The sequence below is a fragment of the Apiospora aurea genome (assembly GCF_038362705.1).
Source record: "Apiospora aurea strain CBS 24483 chromosome Unknown utg000005l_segment0_segment0, whole genome shotgun sequence".
NCBI classification, from domain to species: domain Eukaryota; kingdom Fungi; phylum Ascomycota; class Sordariomycetes; order Amphisphaeriales; family Apiosporaceae; genus Apiospora; species Apiospora aurea.
In genome coordinates, this window is record NW_027117392.1 from 929,527 (window position 1) to 946,259 (window position 16,733).

Consider the following 16,733-nt stretch of genomic DNA (forward strand, 5'->3'; position numbering starts at 1 on the left):
AGTCAAAGTCAAGTCGCTGCTGTTAGTCCCAGAAGTGCACGAGCCACATAAGCCCGATAGCTCTAGCTCCAGCCACAGCCACAGCTGTGTGGCACCAGCTCGAAACGCGCATCTCGCCGTGCCTGGAGGAGCTGTTCCTAGGCCCGGGCAAGGCTGCTGTACTGCCAACGTCAGTCCAGCAGCCCAGACAGCTTGACCACATTCCCCATATCTCGTCCGCCTCCACCATCGTGCCATCACCAGCGGCTACCCTACCATTGAATCCAGACGCTCATTTGGATGATTCGGAACCTATTTTCTTCGTTAATCATCACTTCCTGAGCAAGCATCAAACTCCAAGATGGATGCCCTCGTAGCCCGATACAGCCGCCCTGGCGCCTTCCAGAACGAGCGTCACATCGAGGATGGCCAGGACGACCTCAACGATGATACCACTCCTAGCCTGTCTCTCAAGTTCGCCCTGCCTCCGGTAGCACAGGTCAGTCAATATACTATCTTGGCTATTTGTTCTGTTCAACAATACAAATCGGGTTCGAATACTGTTTGCAACCATACTGACATCATCCTGATATCTAGCCCTCAGCCTGGCTCCGATCAGCAACCGACGACCGCTCGAACCCCCACTGCCCTATCAAGATTGCCCACGGTACAACGACCTTGGCTTTCCGTTTCCAGGGTGGCATCATTGTAGCGACAGATTCCCGAGCTACTGCTGGCAACTGGATTGCCTCGCAAACCGTCAAGAAGGTTATCGAGATCAACAACTGCCTGCTGGGTACCATGGCCGGTGGTGCTGCCGACTGTCAGTACTGGCTTGCGTGGTTGGGCATGCAGTGCCGCCTGCACGAGCTGCGCCACAAGCGCCGCATTTCGGTCGCCGCCGCGTCCAAGGTCCTGGCCAACCTGGTCTACCAGTACAAGGGCATGGGTCTGTCCATGGGCACCATGTGCGCCGGCGTGACCAAGGAGGAGGGCCCCGCCCTGTACTACATTGACTCGGACGGCACGCGGTTGGCAGGCAACCTTTTCTGTGTTGGTTCCGGTCAGACCTTCGCCTACGGTGTGCTGGACGCCCAGTACGACTACAACCTGAGCGAGGAGGACGCCCTGGAGCTGGGCCGCCGCAGTATCCTGGCCGCCACGCACAGAGACGCCTACTCGGGTGGTTACATCAACCTGTACCACGTCAAGGAGGAGGGCTGGGTCAAGCACGGCTTCAGCGACACGAACCCCATCTTCTGGAAGACGAAGCTGGAGAAGGGCGAGTTCACCAACGTCACAAGCTCGTTCGCCGAGGACGAGCAGGCGGGCAACCGGGTGTAAGACTAGATATTTAGACGGAATGGGAACAGCCGCAAGATCAGAATGGGCAGAGAGCAGAAACTCTGTTAGAACTGTGGCTCTGTTCATCTCGGTATCGCATGGAGCCAGGATGATCGCTATGTAAATGTATAATACAGGCGTTCAGTTGCACAAATGACTTTTCCTAAAATCCAATTCGTGACGGGTCATTCATATTGTACACATGATGATACAGTAGATTTTCTGTACAGTTCTCCCAAGAACTACGGGCTGTTGTCCTTGACCCACCCACTAGCCCCTAGGATGCCACCACCTTCAGCTTTCGAGTCAACGGGCCATTTTCTCATGGCGAGGATGTCAAGCTGACTCCGGTAGCCGGCCTCGAACATCTCCATGCCCGTCCACGCGATCATGGCCGCATTATCTGTGCAGAGGGCAGGCGGCGGCGCGTTGATCTCCAAGTGGCCGAAGCCGCGGACCGCGAGCATCGACCGCAAGACGTGCATCAGGTAGCGGTTGCTCGCGACGCCGCCGGCCACCACGACGGTCTTGACATCCTTCATAGCGCCCGGGTCCGCCTCCGAGGAGCTGCTATCCTTCTTCAGGGCGAAAAGCAGGCGGCTGGCGAGGTGCTCAAACGCAAGACGCATGGCGTGCCGGCCGAGCAGCCGGCGCTCGTCGAGGGGCACGTCCGGGCGGTCCTCGACGATGCGCTGGACCTGGCTGCTGAAGCCGGAGAAGTTGTAGGTCATGGCTGTGGTGCCGGCCAGGAGCGGGGTCAGGGTCCAGCCGAGCCCGGAGTTGAAGGTGACGATTTCGTCGGCGCGCCGGGCTGGTGGGGTGTACTCGTAGTCGTAGCTGTTCCCACTGGGAGGAGGGAATACGAAACGCTCAAGCAGTGCTCCGTACATCACGTTGCTAGTCCCGGACAGCTCGGAGGCCGGAAGGATGAGGCGGGCGCACTTGTCGAGCATGTCGCCGATGGCGATATTGCTGGCCGAGGCCAGGATCTCGTGCTCGCACAGTGAGCGCGACTGCACGAGGAGTGTGTGCCCGCCCGACACGAGCAGGGAGAGATAGGGGAATGCGGGCTCTTCGTTGTCCTTCGGCTGATGCCCGGATTCTGCGGCTGTGGCTGCGGCCGGCCAACGCGCGAGAGCGGACACCAGACGCGGCGTCAGCGCGTGCGCCTGCATGTGATTGACGCCCAGCAGCGGCACCCCCATGCCGCCGCCAGCCCCTTGGCCGTGTTGAGACCCGTGGCCAGGTTCGAGGTCATGCCGGGCCCCCGCGTCACGGCGACGAAGTCGGGCTTCCGGCGGACGGAGCCCCGGACGGAGCATAGCTGCTGCCATCGGTTTTGGGCAGTCTGCGCATCTTCTTCTCCTGCTGCTTCGGGCAAGTGACCCAGTGCCTCGTCTATCAATGGGGCGAGGCTGGCCGTGTGCGACAGGACGGCCACGGTGGGATGCACGCCCTGAAACTCGCGATTGTCCGAGGTGACTTTTTTGTTGAACCTGAGCTTGGCGGCGCCGGTGGAGGGACACTTCTCCAAGATGGCGACGCAGGTGTCATCACAGGAGCTTTCAATAGCTAGCGTAAGGAGACTTCTCCTGGGTCGATGTGCTGCGCCTCTAGAGCCAGTGCCAGCGCTGGCGATGCTGCTGATGCACCTTGCCAGCAGGCGGTGATGTGCGACTGCGCTTCTCCCAGCCACGTGTGGCCGGAGTCGCAGCCATCCTGCGCTCATCGAAGCGTATGGGGCGTGTATTGCATGTAGCAGGTGGACGATGGCAGTGCCGGGTGGACGCTTTGCTACTATCAATTGGACGTCCCTTGTTGAACGTTCGGTAGTATACGGCGCCACGAAACCCTTTTTCTCCGTAGGAGCCAACCAGATGAGACCAATGGGAAGCTCTAGGTTATCTTATCTGTGGCTTTTTCAAAGTACATAGATACCGTCCAATATCAAGAAGTCCAGGCGTACCTGCATAGAGCACAAATCAGACCATATATATACATGCGTAGGTACGTACCTACCTACTTAGTATGACATGCACTGGACAGCAGAAGTGGAGTGTTGTCCTTAGGACCTCGATTGCATGTGACAGCCATGATGGATGATTATTGCACGTTGGTTGGGGTTTGGTATCAGCAATCTGATACCTATACGATATTACGAGGAGGTGGAAGTGCTTTGCGCTTTAATTTGCATGTGCTCCTCGGCCGGAGCTGACGGATGTTCGTATCCCTGCCCCTGATCTGATCCAGAGGGCCCAGAGCCCAGAGCCCAGAGCCGCTCAGCTTTCCTTTCCAATTGCTACAGCTAGCTCTAAGGTTAGGCTCTAGCCACTCAGCAGAGGCGCTGGTAATACAATACTTTGCGCCGCGCAGTGCACGCAGTACTCCGTACCACGCCAACCCAACGTCATCGTGATGTGCCCACCCGGGACCCAGTGCCAGTGACTTTGCGACAATTCGATGGACGGCCATCGTAATATTCGATGCCGACTGTTCCATCCATCACAACATCACGTAGCGGGCCACCGTGGTGCACACACAGCATTGATTAAAATTGAATAATATCCGTATACCGGTTTTCCTCTTTCGCTCTTCCTTTCCCCTGTTTCGCGCATTTATTATTATCACTTACCTCTTAACCTTGCTCTTGCCGCATGCGAGCAACGGCACTGTAAACACTTCCTTACTTCCTTCTAACAAACTCCCCGGCACAGCGCTATATGCTAGCCTTGAAGCTCCCCGAATCAAACCTAAAGTCGAGACGACCGGCGCGTGCCAGAATGCAGATGTAGATGCTACATACTTGCGTAGTCGAAGTTTATTACTAGGGCCCTGAGGGGAATAAGAAGCCACTGAGAATATTCCAACCACCCAAGAGGTATGACCCGGCTTCCCCTTCCAGCATGCCTGCCCATTTACTACTCTCCTGGGGCACCCCGAACTCTTCTCTCGGCGCATCGTCTATGGGCACACTGTTGCTTTGTAGACAGGTAGCCAGTCTGTACTGTAGCCCAAGATAGAACGATGGCGGACAATGGTGACCAGCAGAGACAGAAGGGCTCCGGCGGAGCGTCGCGGGGATCCAAACTCCCTCGTCGGGGGTCGGGCAGTCGGCGCCGTGATACTTCACACAGACGGACTGATTCGGATACCACAGGAAGCCCTCAGCAGAGCAGTGAAGCAAAGCAACCCTTGAGCAACGAAGCCACGAGTCTCCAAGCAGCCCGACGAAGCTTCGAGTTAGCAGCAGGGAATTCGTCAAAACCCGCAAAGCTTACAGCGAAGAAGTCGGCATCGAAACCAGACCGAAGCGGACGATCCACAGCCGCAGCCTCAGCCGCAGCCTCAGCCGCAGTCGAGACTCCCAAAAGCGAGAGCAAACGGAAAACCGAGCAGCCGCAGCCAAAACAAGAGCATCATCAACAGCAGCAGCAATCTGGAATCCCGCGCTCCCCCGAAACTACCAGCACCGCAACCTTTGCTGAGAAAGCAAGGGCTGAAACGCCTTCAAGAAACCCTCACGCGTTCGACTTTACGAGACAGTCCAAGATTCCCAGTCCGAGCGCCGCCTCGGAAACTCGGACACATCGTCGCGCGCCGTCCAGTGCTGCTAGCGTTGCCAGTGCAGTAAGTCATAATAACGTATCAAGCAGCCTGAACAGTTTCTGACCAACTTTAGGTGAGCGACGAGGTGTCGAGCCCTGCCACAACCGTCGATACACCTTCTCCTAAACCAGGGGCTTGGTTGAGATCTAGCAGTAATCGTAAACTGTTCAATAAAAGCTCGTCAGAAGCCATGGCCGCCCTGGAGAACGGTTCCAAGGAGGAATCGTTCACTCACGCCAGCGAAGCACCAGAAACGGTGCAGCTTAGAACGACGGAGGGCGAGACTACGGGCGAGAAGCAACAACCCGAGGAAAGCCATGCATCAGGCACGAGCCATACCTCGGAGAACACCCTGGCCGACGACCAACCAACGTCGACCAGCTACGCCGAAGCTGTGAAGGAAGGCCCCAATGGCCAGGAGAACGTAGCAAGCAAGGAGGTCGAGGAAGCACCCGGGACGCATGGAATCAACCCCAACCCGCAGGAACAGGAAGTCGGCAGTGATGATTCCTATCCTGACTTGGACCCCTTGACCATTGATGGGAGACATACACACGAGCCTGAGGCGCCGCCCCCGTCTTCCGGGGGCCGCATCAGGTGGGCTCCTTTCAACATTCCGGCCGAGCGCCGCCTTCAGACGCTTACGGTCCTTTTCCACTGCACCTGCATTGCCGTATCGACTTCGGTCTTCTTTGCGTTATGCGCCAATCCTTTCATCTGGCCTCTCCTTATCCTCTATCTGCTTCACATGTTGACCTCGAGGGCGGCAACGGACGGCTCATTGAAGTACAGATCCGAATGGTTCCGTAGCAGCTACATCTGGCATCTGTTCGCCGGATACTTCCCGGCCAAGCTGCACAAGACTCACGATTTACCGCCTACGCGCAAGTATATCTTCGGTTATCATCCCCACGGTATCATTTCGCATGGCGCCTTTGCGGCATTTGCTACGGATGCTCTCGACTTCTCCGGAAAGTTCCCCGGCATCACCAACACCTTGCTCACGCTGGACAGCAACTTCCGCATTCCCTTGTACCGCGACTACGTTCTTGCCATGGGAGTGCGTTCTGTTTCGAAGGAGTCCATCGTCAACATCCTTACCCGAGGAGGCTCTAACAAGGAGGGCATGGGCCGAGCCGTGACGATCGTCATCGGCGGTGCTCGCGAGTCGCTCGAAGCCCAGCCGGGCCAGCTGCGACTCATCCTGAAGGAGCGCAAGGGGTTTGTCAAGATCGCGATCCGGACCGGGGCGGATCTCGTGCCGGTGCTGGCATTTGGCGAGAACGAGCTGTACCACCAGCTCCAGCCGCACGAGCACCCCTTTGTCCACCGCGTGCAGATGTTCATCCTCAAGGTCTGGAAGTTTACGCTGCCGTTCCTGCACGGCCGCGGCATCTTCAATTACGACGTGGGGATGATGCCGTACCGCCACCCGCTCAACATTGTGGTCGGCGCGCCGGTCAAGGTGACGCAGTCGAACGTCGTGGACGACAAGGAGGTCGACCGGCTGCACGAGCTCTACGTGACGGAGCTGGAGAAGCTGTGGGACAGGTACAAGGACGAGTTCTCCCCGGACCGCAAGGAGGACCTTCAGATCCTTTCATAGAGAAAAGACGGGACGGTGTAGAGTTTGTCGTTGGTGATAACTACATTTTGTACGATGGTTGGGCGCACACAGAGTGTGGCGTTTTTTTTTTTTTTTTTTCATTTTGTGCTGTATTTTTATTTCCCTATGTGAATTCATCAGATCAGGTTTATCAGAAACATGACTTCCAATTCCAGTTATCCAAGACAGTTTGGGTCTCACTGTCCCCATCGACGTTCTGGGTAATGTCTAGAGCCAGTGTACTATGATCTAAGACATGGTTAGTGTGGATGATGTAAGGGAATGGCCATGACCGATCAATGGAACGTTGCTGGCTGTGCCGATAGGCTTGACGATCGCATCGAAATCCAATAGCGTATAGTCCAAGCTTCTCGCTTGACATCATCCGGGAGGAGTTTTGCCTCCTACGCACACAGCCCGACAGCGCCAGTCCGGTATGCGCTACATGCAGCTCAACTTGTCAAGTGTTCTGCGGGCCAGCCACTTTTTAATCTCCTCAAGTGATCCCGTGACCCCTTCCATCCGGAGCGCTATGATGCCAAGTGCATGTCACTGCTGATTGACAAACGAGGGGAAAGACCCATAAGGTACGAACGAACGTGTGATGGAAGCAGGGAGGAGCTCTGGGAAGAGGAGGAGAAGGAGGAGGGGATCGATCTGGGCGGAAATCCAGGCACAAGGCCTTTTTTGCTGTGAGAGAGTGGACACTGGATGAATTGTCCTCAGGGTCTACGCCGAGGAGAGCAAAAGAACAACAACATATAATAGTCAGTCATCAGAGGCCGCGAAGATGAGAGAAAAACCAGCCAAACTGCTGAGTTACCTCGTACTACTACTTTCTTTTCCGACATGAGGTCATCAATGTGTAATAGTGTCTAGCTACTGTACCTGCCACCTGAGCTGAAAGCCTAAGGGCAGCATTGGGAAAAAGTCGGCCGTTTTTCGTCCTCGCTGGCAGGCAGAAGAATGCAGAACGCAGGGCACGCAGAGCACGCGCTCGCCCTCGCGGGACGCGGAGATTCGGGTCCGCTAGCTACCCGACGTGTGATTTTCCTTACTAAAACTAAAACGAGTTTAGGTAATTTCCATGTAAATGTACGTGCTAACCACTCCATTCGGGGTCCTGCACAGGTCCTGGATCTGGATCCCCCCGATGGGTTCTCATCTCTTGCGTGCCTGCTTTTGCAGATTGATGGGTGGTCTCCGGCTTTGCCAGCCATGACTCCAGTCTCTCTATTGACTCTCTTGCCGCCCTGAAGGTGGAAGCCTGAAGGTAAGGTTTACTGTACCGCAGCAACAGCCGTTCTTTTGATTACCACCTATCCGCCAAGAACCCCTGAAGAGGGCCTGAAAAGGGCCTGAAGAGGGAAAAAGTCAACCAGTCGATGGCACTTTGACCGTGCCCGGCCCCCCATGTTTCGCAAAAATCGGCAATGTGACTTCCCATGGCATCTGTATCCCAGCTTTCGGATTGCCGGCTAAACCAGGTCTGTGTGAGTTCGTTTTAGTTTGTTCATTAGGCCAGTGGTGACAATTGCTTAAATTGTCAATTGTTGTGATTCACCGTCGGGTGGTTGGCTGCATGAATATGTATGCCGAGCACCAATTCTTGGTCGTCTGTCCGCTCGGAGACACTAACCGGCGACTTATGCAAAAGTCGGTCTGCACAATCGAGCGGATGGGAGGAACCTGGCAAGTGAGGCAAGATCAGGCAAGATCAGGCCAGAGCAGCCAGCGTAGCAAGGCCACAGCAAGGCCACTCTAGCCACTGCAAGGCAAAAGCTGATGGATTTGCCCAGACCTGATCAACGGCCGTCTGTTATGCACCTCCCTCTGGCTTCTTATCCTTCGCTGGGGCCAAAACCCGGTCGAGATCCACGCTCTCCAACTCGGCTCTCCACTTTCCCTTCCATCCAAGCATCCTACCCTTGTTGATGCTTGATGGGTATTAGCAGTCCCTGGGCATTTGTACTACAACAACATCAACACCGACGTGAATTACGGCACGAGAGCACACACACACGCTACTCTGCACTCTGCGACTCCCGGCCCCATCTCTTTTCGCGCGCTGCTTGTTTCTTCTGGCTGTCCGCCAACCCGTCTACCGCCTCCGGCACCCCTCTCCCCTTTCAGCTTCTGATCTCAGAGGCGCTGCTAGCTCGACTCTACCGCTGGGGAATTGGTCATCGGAACCCAGGATCCAGACCCATTTCGAGCTACCCTTCCTGCTTCTTGCTTAGGGGCTTGCCTTAGCTGCACCACACACACACACCCGCACTAGACAGCACATGGCCCATGGATCACAGGGGGTGCGAGCACTCATTCATTCATTCATTCAGGTCAAGATCATGCGCCCTTGCTCGGTTCTGATTTGATTTGATTTGATTGGGTTTGGCGATGAGCGATGTGTACAGACAGTCCTTTTTCTGCCATGACTCCATAGAACAATAACACCACCATACTATGCCTTCCCCTTTGTCCAGACAATTCCCACAATCTCAATCTCTACCACCACAATCATTATCGCAGCCGTCGTCGTCTCTGTCCCAGTCGCACAGTCTGACGCCCCCACCGCCTCCATCCATCCCGGCCGCCCCCAAGCTCAGGAGCCACGGCCTCAGCAGCATCCAAGTCCCTCCCCCGACTTCTCGAACCCGTCCTCGGCCTCGTCCACCAGCTTCCAGCACGAGTGGCCTGCTGCCGATGGTGGAGCGCCACTCCCTAAGATAGGAGGAGGAAGTCGTCGCACAGAAGACATCGAAATGGGCTCGATATCCCCCGCCGGCCACCGGCGCCGCCGCAGCACCTTGACGGCTGCCAACTACAACTTTGCTGCCCCGCCTGCCGCGACTGCTTCCAGGCCACGCTCTCAAAGCATCAAGAATACCGCCGTCTCCCCCGAGTCGAGTTCCCTGTTGGAAGCCAAACCCGCCGAGGGGGCTGGCCGAACATCACAGGACGCCTCTTCGAAGAATAAGAACGGAAAGAGGACAGAGTCCTACGATGACGAGTCTGACTTCACAGACGAGGATCTCCACGATGATGAAGAGACGGGCTTGACCCGTAAAGACAGGCGGAGGAAGCGGGAAAAGCGCCGCCGCAATACCAGGCTTGATAACAGGATAGCGAGAGAGAACCTCACGGAGCAGGAGCGCAAAGAAGCCAACCAAAACGTCGTGAAGAAGATAGTGATCAATGCCGTGTTGATCGGGCTGTGGTACTTCTTCTCGCTGTCCATCTCCTTGGTAAGTTGTACTTGCGCTACGTTGCAGCCGGCGGCTGTTGTAGTCGGACTGACTGCCATCCATTGCCGGTGCCCCCCAGTGACAGTATACTGACTTCTTCCTGACATAGTACAATAAATGGATGTTCGACTCAGCCAGACTAAATTTTGCCTTCCCTTTATTCACAACCTCAATGCACATGCTGGTGCAATTTTCCCTTGCCAGTCTAGTATTATTCTTCGTGCCTTCGCTACGGCCGGGCAACAGATCTCATAACCCAGATCTGGGCCCCCCGAGGAGCGAATCCGAGCCCCTTATGACCAAACTGTTCTATCTTACGAGAATAGGTCCATGTGGCGCGGCAACGGGATTGGATATTGGACTGGGTAATACGTCATTGAAGTTCATTACTCTGACGTTTTACAGTATGTGATAACCTTTCCATCCCACATCCCACGATCCGAGGAGCCAAGACTGACCTGATTCCATAGCCATGTGCAAATCTTCTTCCCTAGCATTTGTACTCATATTCGCCTTCTTTTTCCGCCTCGAGACTCCCACATGGAGATTAGTGGCCATTATCGCAGTAATGACTTTCGGTGTAGTCATGATGGTTGCTGGCGAGGTCGAATTTAGCCTCGGCGGCTTCGTTCTCGTCATTTCAGCCGCCTTCTTCTCCGGATTCCGCTGGGGCTTGACCCAGATTCTCCTTCTACGCAACCCGGCCACCTCCAACCCCTTTTCTAGCATCTTCTTTCTCGCGCCTGTCATGTTTGTGACTCTGCTTGCCATAGCCATCCCCGTTGAGGGATTTGGTGCCCTCATCGAAGGATTCAAGCAACTGAGTGCTGAATGGGGCGCTGTTCGCGCACCTCTTATTCTGCTCTTCCCTGGAACCATCGCGTTCCTAATGACGGCTTCCGAGTTCGCTCTGCTGCAGCGTAGCTCTGTTGTCACCCTATCCATTGCTGGCATTTTCAAGGAGGTCGTCACTATCACGGCGGCAGCCTTGGTGTTCGACGATAAGCTCACGCTGATTAACATTTCGGGCCTGGTCATTACGATCTTGGCCATCGCTTTCTACAACTACATCAAATTGACGAAGATGCGGGATGATGCCCGACTGGATGCCCATGCTAAGAGCAGTGCGGCATACATGGCGGCGACGTCCGGCTCGTCAGATGACGAAGACAGCGATGAGACGGGTTTCCTCTCGGAAAGGGAAGGACGTAGGTCCGAGGGAGGAGCCAGCGAGGCCAACTTTGTCGCCACGGACGGCGATATCATGCCAGGCCACGACGCGGATGAGTCCAAGCCTCTGCGCAGCGAGCACCACGATTGAACGGGTATTTCATAAAACCACCGACAGTTTCAATGAAAATGGCACAATAGACGACTATTACAGCGTTTCTGGGGCACTTGGAATATGGAACGGGCTCCTTGAAAGCGTACTTCGCTAAAACAGAAATACATCATAAAATCCTACACGACAAGATGCTATCAGTTATTGGTAGTACTGTTGAATATATAATCATTCAACAAATCCGCGTTCCAAGAATCTGAAGGACTTGAGTCAAACACGGCAGATCGACCCGACTGGCACCATCCTGCGACTTGAAAACAAGGAACAAGGGCCCAGGTGTTGATGTCGATGCCAGGGGCAGGTTGACAGCCGTGACCGCATATCTTACCCGAAGATGGACCAACAACAACAGCAACCTGGTTAGGGAAGAGTTGGTATACAAGGGAGAAGACATGTTCAAACCTGCATAGAGCGATTGATACCCACACACTTTTGGAGGACATTGCCAAAGGCTGCCCCTCGGATGGGGCTCGTCATCTATCCCTACTTTCGCATATGGGAAAGGGGCTGTACCTAGATTGGGATATACTTGGCATACCAATAGGGATAACCATTTAATGCTAATCAGGAAGCGTCACTTAGCAGAGAACAATGGAGGTTCTTGGGCATTACATCATAGAGTAGAAGTACGAATTATATGTCTAAGTGCATTGATCGGGTTTTAGACGTGGAGAGTCTATACTGAACTTGTTTGATCCAGCTCGGGTAGGTAGTTTCTGTTTTTCCTTTCTGTATTACCAGTTCATTGGTATATCGGATAAAGTAGTTCACATATAAGTGTGGTGTAAATGCCTTCTTGCAATAACGATATAAACTACATAAACCACTTCCCCGAGGCTCTGGCTTTCCATATCAAAAGTCGACATCGCTAGTCGTGAAATGCTGTAAGTTAATGTATCGCGTGATTCTCCCGTCAAGTCACAAACATCCCCTAGCAGACTACCATCCTTTATTGATGGCCACATTGTTAGTTGCTGGAAGATGCAGAACGCATCACCATATCACTCATGTTTGGAGGCAAGAATGATGTAATAGGTAGAACATGTGTATACTCCAATCACTGTGCCACACCTCTGTGTTTACACACTATCGAGCCACTCCCGAGACAACTTGGAATATAAAAATCAAAACGCTAATGCTGCTGGTCCTGTCTAAGTCTGGTATAACTGCTGCGGTAGCATATCAACGATGCTTACACGCTTTACAGAAGACCCGAGCTCCTGTGAATATGGTCCTCCATCTACCACCATGCCATAAAAGAAAATCGCATATGCTTACTGTCACGCCAGTAACTGAGCTTATAACACGGAGAGATCCCTGTTTAACCGAGAAGCTTGAGTCCGCCCTTGGTCTTCTGTCCCGGTTTCGTGACACCGCTCGGGCCAGGACCCAGACTCGGCTCAAAGCTGTTCTCGCGTGCTCCTCCAGCTCCGCCACCGTTGCCGCCACGGTTCTGGTTCTGATTCCTGTTGTTCTTGTTCTTATTCTTGTTCCATTTTCCACCATGCTTATCCTTGACGGTTTGGGGCCTAGATTAATACCATTGGTTAGCGCTGACCAGCTTGACTTGACTCTCGACGCATGACTGCCGCAATGTTTCACTAGCTCTACCACTCGAACAACAGCATTGCTGCTGCTGTCATAGCGGGAAGCTTTTGATGCAAGCATTTACCATGCTCAGGATGACATCTAGACGCCAGGGGGCAAGGACATACTTAATCTCGGTTGTGCTCTTCCTGATCACGACGGGGTGGCTCTGGATGTACTTTCCGTTCATCTCCTTGGCGGCGGCAAAGAACTCGTCCGGGTCACTGAAGCTGACGAAACCGAAGCCCTTGCTCTTGCTCGTAACTTTGTCACGAATCACGCGGGCCTTTTGTAGGGACTTCCAGCGGGAGAAGGCCTTGAACAGCGACTCGTCCGTCGTCTCGCCAGCCAAATTGCCCACGAATAACCGCAAATGTGAGGGGTCCCATTCGAGCAGCGTGTCATCAGTCCATTTCTGGCCACCGCCCGCGCGCACGACTGTCTTCTTCTTGCCGTCGGCCTGTGTCGTTGCTGCTGCTGTCGGCTCCACCGCTGGCCTGGTAGGTTCGGCTGCGTACGTAGCAGCTGCGCTCACCGCCCCCGAACGTCCCAGGCCGCCGCCAGGAGCGCCAGAGGCAGCGGCGTCCTTGGCCTCAGGGACGTAGGCGCTCTGCCACTGCGCAATCTGCGCTGCCATGTCGGGATCGTAGTCGCCTGCGCCACCGGCACCGGCGCTGGCACCGCCAGCACCAGCGGCAGCAGCTGTCTGCGCTTGGGGCACCGGGAATGGATTCCGAATCTGCGGTGCCGCGCCATACGAGCTGGTGGTATCTGCTGCCGCGCCATAGTAGGTCGGTTGCGCGCCATAGCCTCCGACTTGCGGATACCTTTGGTATGAGCTTGCGTGTGGTGCTCCGTAGCCACCGGTACCGCGACCGCTCATGGCGCCCGCGCCCGGGGGAGCGGCGTACGACGAATACGAGGGAGCAGCGCCATAATGCGGGGCGGACGCGCCCGGGTAGCTGGGGGCGCTCGAGTAGGCGGTGGGAGGAGGCGCGTAGGGGCCGGCCTTGACGCCGGGACTCGGGGTGTGGTGTGGTTGTTGGACGGTTGGCGTGGCTGGTGAGAAGGCGGGCTTGAAGCCGGAGAGCTTTGAGGGGGTGGTCGTGGAGGGAGCGACGACGAGCTCGAGGCACCTGGAGGCGGAGGGTACGACATGATGAATTTGCTGTGCCAACAACCAAAGACGGACGATCGATTTTTTGGGTTGCTGGGAGAAAGATAACACGTACCTAGGAGCCCAGTCCCACGCGATGGAAATGCGAGGCTTTGCTCGTGATCTTTCCTGCTTGTATAATCCCAGGTGCTGTTGTAGGTCGTGAGAGTGGTGTGTTTGCGCGCGACTGTAGCACTGCTGTTATGTCACCGGAATGGCCAAATTGAAGGTGAAGATGATGTCGCCGTCTTTTTTGCTCCTAGCCTTGGTGGAGCGACAGCCTAATAAGTAAAGTGGAACCTGCATTCGGAAAATGGTGGCGTTGGGGTGGCTTGACCAGCCGTTTACAGAAGGGGTAGAAGGGACGAAGGGGCGACGGATTGATCAATTCACCTACATACAGCTCGGCAAATGCTGCTTAACTATTGCTCCAAGCTTCAGCTTTCCATGCATTCTTACGAGTCGTTCTATTTCTCCTTGGATTTGACGGGGACACTGCACGATGCCCTCTCCTCGCTTATAGCAGCAAGCGCCGTCGCCGACTGACAGCAGCCAGTTGCTGCGGCTTCTGGAACATTGAACATTCCCAGAACTATCCAACCTGGAAGCATTGTCGTTACCACTGATACTTGTAGGATTCGGAGTCCGGACAGCGTTGGCCTTTTGGCCCAAGAGTCACCTCAGTCCACCGACGAGACTCAGCTGCACGCTGCCCGCCCGTTGCTTCCGGACATATTTGCACGCGGTCGGCCAGAATTCCGTATGCCAAGCTTTCGCTCTATCCACTCTCCACGATGGGCCAGGCTTGCCAACAGACAAAGCTGGATCCAGGACCGTAACTCCGCTCAAGGACCGAATAGAAAGAGCTATGACGACCATGCTCGCCCTGGCAACTGAGCCAGATGCAAATTGGCTTTTTCGAGACCGCCAATCAACACGGTCGATTCTCCCAACGTTCCCGACATGAGTCAATCGTGTGGTAGCCTTGCAGCGAAAGCTGCTGTGCGTTGTTGCGTCACTATCTGCTCATTGCCTTTTTCTTCTTCGGATCGGAAGCCCGGCTGATACGGGAGCTTGCCGTCTTGTGAGGGAAGTGCTTGAGTGCCCCTCCTCTTGTTACTCGCAGGCATATGGCGGGGCAGGGTGCTAATGATGCGACATTTTTTTGGTGCACCAGCAGTGTCGAGGCGCCCGCCAACTCCAACCTCTCCAGCTCCAGCTCCAGCGGTTCTGCATCGACACCGGGACAACCGACGTGTGTGCGGATACGCCGGCTCGTGCCAATCGAAGCTTAGGAGCCTGCTTACCTTATTAGCCCAAGTGTGGTGACAACTGATATTTCCCTATGTATCGTATCCGTACTGGAATCGACGGAGGCGTGCCCACTTTAAGACGTAAAGCGGTGCATCGGCGATAACAGTGACCATTTGGGAACTGTGCACTCGGACAAGTGAGCTCCCACCGCGCAGGCCCAGGTGGCTGGAGACGGGATTGTGTGTCTACTACTAGCCTAGGCACTCTAGTAGTAGCGAAGAATTTCTGGATCTTAGTAATACGTAGAAAGCAGGGTTGTTCGGTTCAGGAGTTGGGAGTCGACGCTACGGACCAGGGTCGCTGGGCTTGGCCGTCTTGTAGTAGTAGTAGTAGTAGCTTGGGTCCCGGAGCTTAAAGCTTACATGCATCTGCTTGTGTTTCGGAGCTATGTGTGTGCGTCGGGGTAGCAACTCGGACAAGCAGCAAGATGGCAGCTTACAAACATCATATATGGAATGTACCATATAGCTCTTATTACGGCCGCCGGGGGATTCCATCGTGGGGTTCGAGAGGGAATTAGTTGCTAGATGAAAGACTCGTAGTGATAGCCGTAACCACTTTCAGTGGCATCGGGCCATGGAGGCAGTTCAGGCTGAAAGAAAAGAAGCTTCTGATGATGTTGGAGTGACAGTGCGGACGAGTCAAGTACGAACCGCGGGAATCAATCGCCGGCATCTCGTCCCACGGGCCCGAGCAAGAACACCACCAGCTGGAGCAGCTCAACGTGGCCAGCATTGACAAAAATGAGCAATCGAGCGCTGTTGGTGGTTTGCCAAGCCAGGCTTTGAGCATCTGGATGAAGCTATGCATCTTCGTCGCCAGGAAGATAAAACGGACGCTGCGTATTTGCAAGGCAGCATTGATGGCCACCCATGCTTGCATGCTGGGCCAAATTCCGATGGGAGGGGCCGGTTTTGTTGGACAAAGGCCATGTGCATTCGGGCCTGGCATCGGGGATAGGATAGGCCACCAGGGACTTGTATTAGTAGATGCTTACTCGGGGGATGAGCAGTTTGTTAGTTATACAGCAAACCACGTTCCCGAATGCGTGTATTTTGCTTCCTGGATGATTGGCTGTCTACCTAAAAAGTAGGTGAACCGTATACGCCTGCAGTCACATGAGTATCGATATTGGCCTCATCTAGCCGGTTCGTACCATTGGATGGATGCATGGAGGTCTGTATACACCGTGGTACTGTAGAGCGAGCACATGAGTAAGCCCGTCGTCCCCTTGGAGTCGGAGGAAGAGGCATTTGCGGACATGAACCCCTTAGGTACCTAGCCAGCTAGGCTCTATCTACCCCCTCGACACGAAACGCCGCTGCATAAATGCACGATCGACCAGTACCTAGGTAGCCTCTCTAGAGCGACGGACGCCTGTGTGCCGGATGGGCTCCATGGCTCCATGGGCATGGCATGGGCATGGGCATGGGCATGGGTTGGGTAGCCCGGCCTGCCAGTGGTGCCAGTGGTGCCAGTGGTGCCAGTGGTAGCCCGTCGAGGTACTCGTTCAGTTTGCTGGTCCTGCTTGTGCTTGGCCTTGGCTAACAAAAG

At 55.0% G+C, this 16,733-nt stretch overlaps 5 protein-coding genes across 5 annotated transcripts; 3 read left to right on the top strand and 2 right to left on the bottom strand.

Annotated features, from left to right (window-relative positions):
* Positions 1–340: 340 nt before the first annotated feature.
* PG986_006867 (proteasome component PRE2) lies at positions 341–1,323 on the top strand (the record flags this gene model as incomplete). Its single annotated transcript, XM_066843089.1, has 2 exons — positions 341–478; positions 577–1,323. 2 exons carry the CDS (start codon positions 341–343, stop codon positions 1,321–1,323), a joined length of 885 nt encoding a protein of 294 aa, XP_066699201.1.
* Positions 1,324–1,565: 242 nt separating this feature from the next.
* PG986_006868 (glycoprotease family protein) lies at positions 1,566–3,052 on the bottom strand (the record flags this gene model as incomplete). Its single annotated transcript, XM_066843090.1, is given in 2 exon segments — positions 1,566–2,542; positions 2,560–3,052. The coding sequence occupies 2 exon segments, from the start codon at positions 3,050–3,052 to the stop codon at positions 1,566–1,568; spliced, it is 1,470 nt and encodes a 489-aa protein (XP_066699202.1).
* A 2,067-nt stretch (positions 3,053–5,119) lies between these two features.
* Positions 5,120–6,535, top strand: PG986_006869 (diacylglycerol acyltransferase; the record flags this gene model as incomplete). The annotated part of the gene is made up of 1 exon (XM_066843091.1): positions 5,120–6,535. One exon carries the CDS (start codon positions 5,120–5,122, stop codon positions 6,533–6,535), a length of 1,416 nt encoding a protein of 471 aa, XP_066699203.1.
* A 2,444-nt stretch (positions 6,536–8,979) lies between these two features.
* On the top strand, positions 8,980–11,101 carry PG986_006870 (nucleotide-sugar transporter; the record flags this gene model as incomplete). Its single annotated transcript, XM_066843092.1, has 3 exons — positions 8,980–9,780; positions 9,890–10,184; positions 10,251–11,101. Coding segments are annotated over 3 exons (1,947 nt in total), but the record flags the coding sequence as incomplete, so codon positions are not given.
* Positions 11,102–12,443: 1,342 nt separating this feature from the next.
* Positions 12,444–14,318, bottom strand: PG986_006871 (RNA-binding protein; the record flags this gene model as incomplete). The annotated part of the gene is made up of 3 exons (XM_066843093.1): positions 12,444–12,651; positions 12,838–13,845; positions 14,263–14,318. The coding sequence occupies 3 exons, from the start codon at positions 14,316–14,318 to the stop codon at positions 12,444–12,446; spliced, it is 1,272 nt and encodes a 423-aa protein (XP_066699205.1).
* Positions 14,319–16,733: the final 2,415 nt, after the last annotated feature.